The 5,759-nt window shown below is 59.0% G+C and overlaps 1 protein-coding gene across 1 annotated transcript; it reads left to right on the plus strand.

The window, feature by feature from the left end:
- The first annotated feature begins 1,222 nt into the window (after window positions 1-1,222).
- Window positions 1,223-1,729, plus strand: LOC136532609 (uncharacterized). The gene has a single exon (XM_066525199.1). The coding sequence runs from the start codon at window positions 1,223-1,225 to the stop codon at window positions 1,727-1,729; it is 507 nt and encodes a 168-aa protein (XP_066381296.1).
- Window positions 1,730-5,759: the final 4,030 nt, after the last annotated feature.

Raw genomic sequence — 5,759 nt, forward strand, 5'->3', positions numbered from 1 at the left:
ACGATTGCCAATCTCAAGATATCAACTATTTTAATAGTTACATTCTGCTTATATTGCAGTAGAAATTTATGTTCATGAAATGTTATGGCTATTGTATATTTATTGAAATTTAATTTCCTTATGTTGTCTGGTTTTAGGGAATTCTACACTGTGATTCCACATGACTTTGGTTTCAGAAAGATGAGTGAGTCTCGAACTTTCTAGCTTAGTGAAGTTACATAATGATATATTATATTTATATCCAGATCTGTTGGGTTTTCTTTTAGTTTATTAGCACTTGATCCTTCCAACAAATACCATCGTACAGGTGAATTTATTATCGACACTTCTCAGAAACTAAAAGCTAAGCTAGGGAAATGGTAATAAACTACTGTATTCTACTTATTTCTAGCATGACACTAATTTGGGTATGAAAATGTTATGGTTGGCACCACATATGAGCGCAGGGGCAGGCGGCAAATTGGCTAAACCAGCCAGGGGCTGGTCTATTTTGAGTCATAGAAGATTTGGGTTGGTTAGGAAAGAGTCAACTGATTATTAAGTTCCTATTTGTTAGTTTCCTATTTGTTAGCACAAGTTGTTAGAGTCCTCAATGTATAAGTATCAAACTTGGAGATGAATAAGGACTAGCCTGGGATTGTGTCATCCTTGACACCCTTGGGCGCCTTGCCCCCTCCGTCTCTTCTTCCCGCATAAACCCTAGCCGCCAACCACGGCTCCAACTCGACGCAAGCTTCAGAGACCTCGCACCCCTCATTCCCCTCCATACAATCTGAGAAGCAAGGGCCGGCACCATACCAACCTGGTATCAGAGACCTTGCCGATCATGGAAGCCACCACCAACGCCTAGGCGCCACTGATCCCACCCACCACCTCTCACGTTGCGACGACGGGCGTCTTGGTGAACATCACCGGCGCGCCCGCCAACACGACCCCACCCTCCAGCCCACCCACGCTCGCATCGATCGCGGAGATCCTCGCCAGCATGCAGCTGCAGATGTCCGCCATCAACAACCACCTGGCTGATTAAGGCGCTCGCTTGTCCGCCATTGATGGCCGCCCGCCTTTTCCACAATTCAGTTTGGCCGGCTATGGTGGCGTGCCGCACTCCTAGCCCGTGATCACGGAGCTCACGCCGGGGGACTCGTCTGCCTCCATCTCGCAGTCCCTGCAGATGACCGCCCCGGCGCCACAGGAGCCACGGCCGGCGCTACCGCTATCCATGGGCGTGCCGATCCATCAGATAAATTTCCCGCGCTCGCCCTCGCCGATTCCGGGGTTCCCATCGTCCGGGATGCCAGTCTACTCCGCGCCGACCTCGCACATGTCAACGACAGCACCCCATGCCAGGGCGCCCTATTCCGGTCAGGCCTACGAGGGCGCACCGCCGGAGTTCGAGGGTTTTGCCGTACCCAAATACCACAAGCTCACCTTCAACATCTTCGACGGCAAGGACGATCCTCTCGGATGGCTCAATAAGTGTGACCAGTTCTTCCGCGGGCAGATGACTCAGGAAGTCGACAAGGTATGGCTGGCCTCTTATCATCTTACCGGGGTGGCCTTGCAGTGGTACATCGTCTTGGAGGCGGACATGGGGCGGCCCACATGGCCGGATTTCCGCCGGCTGTGCCAGCAGCGGTTCGGCCCTGCCCTCGGCACCAACCACCTCACCGACCTCGCGCGCCTGCCGTTCGGCGCCTCGGTTGACGCGTACATGGAGGCGTTCTAGGCACGCGCCGCCCACGCCGGCGAGCTCTCCACGCTCCAGAAGGCGCGCTTGTTCACCGGCGGTCTTCCGGAGTATATACGCGTGGACGTCGAACTCCAGGACCCTCAGGACCTTCAGCACGCCATGCGGCGCAATGCACCCCAATGGCCCGCCCTGGCCGCTCCATGTCCGGCGCGCCGCGCTGCGGCCGCTCCTGCCGCGCTGACCGCGCCACCAGGGCACGGAACGTCCTCAACACCACCTACGACCCCGGCGCGCACCTTCAAGAAGCTGACGCCTGAGGAGATGGCAGAGCGGCGCAAGCTTGGCTTATGCTTCAACTGCGACGAGCCGTTCCAGCGCGGCCACAAGTGTGTGCGCCTCTTCTACTTGGAGGCGCCCGACTACATCGTCGAGGAGCCCAAGGACTTGGACGACACGTCGCCGGACAAAACATTCGACCCCGACGCCCCCATGATTTCGCTGTCCGCCATCACGGGCATCTGGGTTCCCGACACCATGAAGCTACGCGTGCACATCGGCGCACACGCGTTCACTGCCCTCCTAGACTCGGGATCAACACATAACTTCGTCAGCACGTCGACGGCTCAGCGGGTGGCCATTCCGTTCCATGACAGTGGCGGCACCCACGTGATCGTGGCAAATGGCGACCGCGTCCAATGCCAAGGCATCGCTCGCAACGTCGGCATCCGCATCGACAATGAGTCCTTCGAGGTGGACTGCTACTCCATCCCCCTCGAGTGCTACGACATGGTCCTTGGGATCACTTGGCTGCGCTCCCTGGGACCCATTCTCTGGGACTTCGACACGCTCCGGCTGGCGATCACCCTCCACGGCCGCCGCGTGGTCTGGTCGGGCGTCGGCGGCACGGCCGTGCCCAGGGCACACACTGACCACCTCCTGGCGAGTCACCTCTACACCGACAAGGGTGCTGAGCCAACCCTCCTAGAGCGCCTCCTGGAGTCCTACGACGGCATGTTTGCACCGCCCACGGGTATGCCCCCGGCACGGGACTGCGACCACCATATCCACCTCAAGCCCGACACCGAGCCGGTCACCGTGCGCCCATATCGATACCCCCAGCTCTAGAAGGATGAGCTGGAGCAGCAGTGCGAAGACATGCTCCAGCAGGGGATCATCAGGCCAAGCACCTCACCATTTTCAGCGCCGGTGCTGCTGGTCCTAGAAGCAAGACACATCCTAGGCGCTTCTGCGTCGATTATAGAGCTCTCAATGCGGCAACCGTCAAGGACAAGTTTCCGATCCCCGTCGTTGAAGAGCTCCTGGACGAGTTGCACGGGGCCAAATTCTTCTCCAAATTGGACCTCCGTTCGGGCTATCATCAAGTCCGCGTCGTCGCTGAAGATGTGCACAAGACGGCATTCCGCACGCACCATGGGCATTGTGAATTCCTCGTCATGCCCTTCGGCTTGTCAAACGCTCCTTCGATGTTCTAGGCGCTCATGAACCTCGTCCTCAAGCCGTTCCTCCGCCGCTGTGTCCTCGTCTTCTTCGACGACATCTTGATCTACAGCGCATCGTGGACGGAGCACCTGCAACATCTGCGCGCCATCCTCGATGTCCTCCGGGCGCACCAGCTCCACCTCAAGCGGAGCAAGTGTTCCTTCACCGCCCGGTCAGTCCAGTACCTGGGACACGTCATCACAACGGACGGCGTCGCCATGGACACCTCCAAGGTGGAGGCTATCCAGTCCTAGCCCCAGCCGTGAAACGCGCGTGGCCTCCGCGGCTTCCTTGGCTTGGCCGGATACTACCGGCGCTTCATCCAAGACTATGGCATCATTGCTGCCCCCCTGACGCAACTCCTCAGGAAAGAGGGATTCAAGTGGTCAGGACGACGCCGAAGCGGCGTTCACAGCCCTCAAGCGTGCGCTCTCCGCCGCGCCGGTCCTACATCTCCCGGACTTCACCAAGCCGTTCATGGTGGACTGCGACGCATCGGGTTCAGGGTTTGGTGCCGTCCTACATCAAGACGGCGCACCGATAGCATTCTTCAGCCGCCCTTTCACCGCACGACACCTCAAGGTCGCTGGCCTACGAGCGCGAGCTCATCGGCCTCGTCCGAGCGGTGCGCCATTGGCGCCCATACCTTTGGGGCTACGCCTTCGTCGTCAGGACCGACCACTATGCCCTCAAATATATGCTGGATCAACGGCTCTCCACCATCCCACAACATCACTGGATTAGCAAGCTTTTTGGCTATGATTTCAGGGTGGAGTTTCGTGCCGGCAAGTCGAACGTCGTCGCCGACGCCCTGTCACGCCAGGAGGGCGAGTCCCTGCTTCTGGCGCCACTCGTCGACTCCTGGACCAGCGACCCTCTTGGCGATCTCGGTCCCCAGCTTTCGGCTCTTCGACGACATTCGCCGTGAGCTGGAGGCCGACCCCGCACTGCAGCGCGCACCGGGACGCGGTCGCCGCGGGTGCCCACTGGCGTGGCCTGGACCGTGCGCGACGGCCTGCTTCTCCATGATGGCCGGGTGTTCGTCCCCGACAGTTCCGCGATACTCGAGGACGTCCTCCAGCTCGCCCACACCTGTCGGCCACGAGGGGATTCAGAAAACCCTCCAACGCCTGCGCACGGAGTTCTTCATCGAGCACGACAGGCGTGTGGTGAGCGACTTTGTCCGCTCCTGTGCGACCTGCCAGCGGAACAAAACCGAGAGCCCTCCACCCGGCCGGCCTCCTCCAGCCATTGCCGGTTCCGTCGCGCGTCTGGGTGGACATCTCCATCGACTTCATCGAAGCCCTGCCCAAGGTACACGGCAAAAGTGTTTTGCTCACAGTGGTGGACAGGTTCTCCAAGTACGCGCATTTTATTCCTCTGGGTCACCCCTACACGGCCCTCGTCCATCGCCCGCGCCTTCTTCCTAAGAGATCGTGCGCCTCCATGGATTCCCGGAGTCCATTGTTAGTGATCAGCGACCCGGTGTTCACCGGGCACGTTTGGCGGGACCTCTTCCGCCATGTCGGTGTGAAACTCTGCATGAGCACCGCCTTCCATCCCCAATCGGATGGTCAGTCCGAGGTGGTGAACAAGACGATCGCCATGTACCTGCGATGCCTGACTGGAGATCGCCCCCAGGGACTGGCTCGACTGGTTACCGTGGGCCGAATTCTGCTACAACACAGCCTACCACTCCGCCCTCCAGACGTCGCCGTTCCAGGGTGGTCTACGGACCGCGCTCCTCCCGATCTTCTACCCTATGTACCCGGCCAGGCGCGCACGGAGGCAGTCGACGTCCTGCTGGCCAACCGCGACGAGTTCTTGACTGAGGTCCGCGCCCGTCTTCTTCAGGCGTAGGAACATGCTCGTCGCTTCTACGACGCCAACCACCGCGCTCTGGAGTTCGCGGTTGGGGACTGGGTGCTGCTGCGCATGCTTCACCGTCACACGTAGTCCCTGGTTCCTGGCGCCCGCGGCAAGCTTCGTCCCAAGTACGCCGGACCCTTTGAGGTGCTGGAACGCATCGGCACGATCGCCTACCTGCCTGCGTCTGCCAGAGGGCGCCCGCATCCACGACGTCTTCCATGTCGGCGTCCTCAAGCCTGTTCCGGGGTCCTCCGCCGACATCCGTCCCGGCTTTGCCTCCGATTCACCATGGTCCGTCCTCTCCAACAACCTGCACGGGTGCTACGCTCGGAGCTTTCGCCACGTGGCGTGTGGCATGTCCTCGTCGAGTGGTCTGGCATGCCAGCCTCGGAGGCCACCTGGGAGCCTTTTCCAGCGTTCCGTGAAGCTCACCCCTCCTTCCAGCTCGCGGACGAGCTGTTTCCCGAGGGGGGGAGAGATGTTATGGTCGGCACCACATATGAGCGCAGGGGCAGGCGGCAAATTGGCTAAACCAGCCAGGGGCCGGTCTATTTTGAGTCATAGAAGATTTGGGTTGGTTAGGAAAGAGTCAACTGATTATTAAGTTCCTATTTGTTAGTTTCCTATTTGTTAGCACAAATTGTTAGAGTCCTCAATGTATAAGTATCAAACTTGGAGATGAATAAGGACTAGCCTG

The sequence above is a fragment of the Miscanthus floridulus genome, unplaced genomic scaffold, assembly GCF_019320115.1.
Source record: "Miscanthus floridulus cultivar M001 unplaced genomic scaffold, ASM1932011v1 fs_668_1_2, whole genome shotgun sequence".
In the NCBI taxonomy this organism is placed as follows: domain Eukaryota; kingdom Viridiplantae; phylum Streptophyta; class Magnoliopsida; order Poales; family Poaceae; genus Miscanthus; species Miscanthus floridulus.

Bases quoted from the DNA above. Each gene is read 5' to 3' on its own strand.
- LOC136532609 (XM_066525199.1), top strand. From the start codon at position 1,223: ATGGGCGTGCCGATCCATCAGATAAATTTCCCGCGCTCGCCCTCGCCG.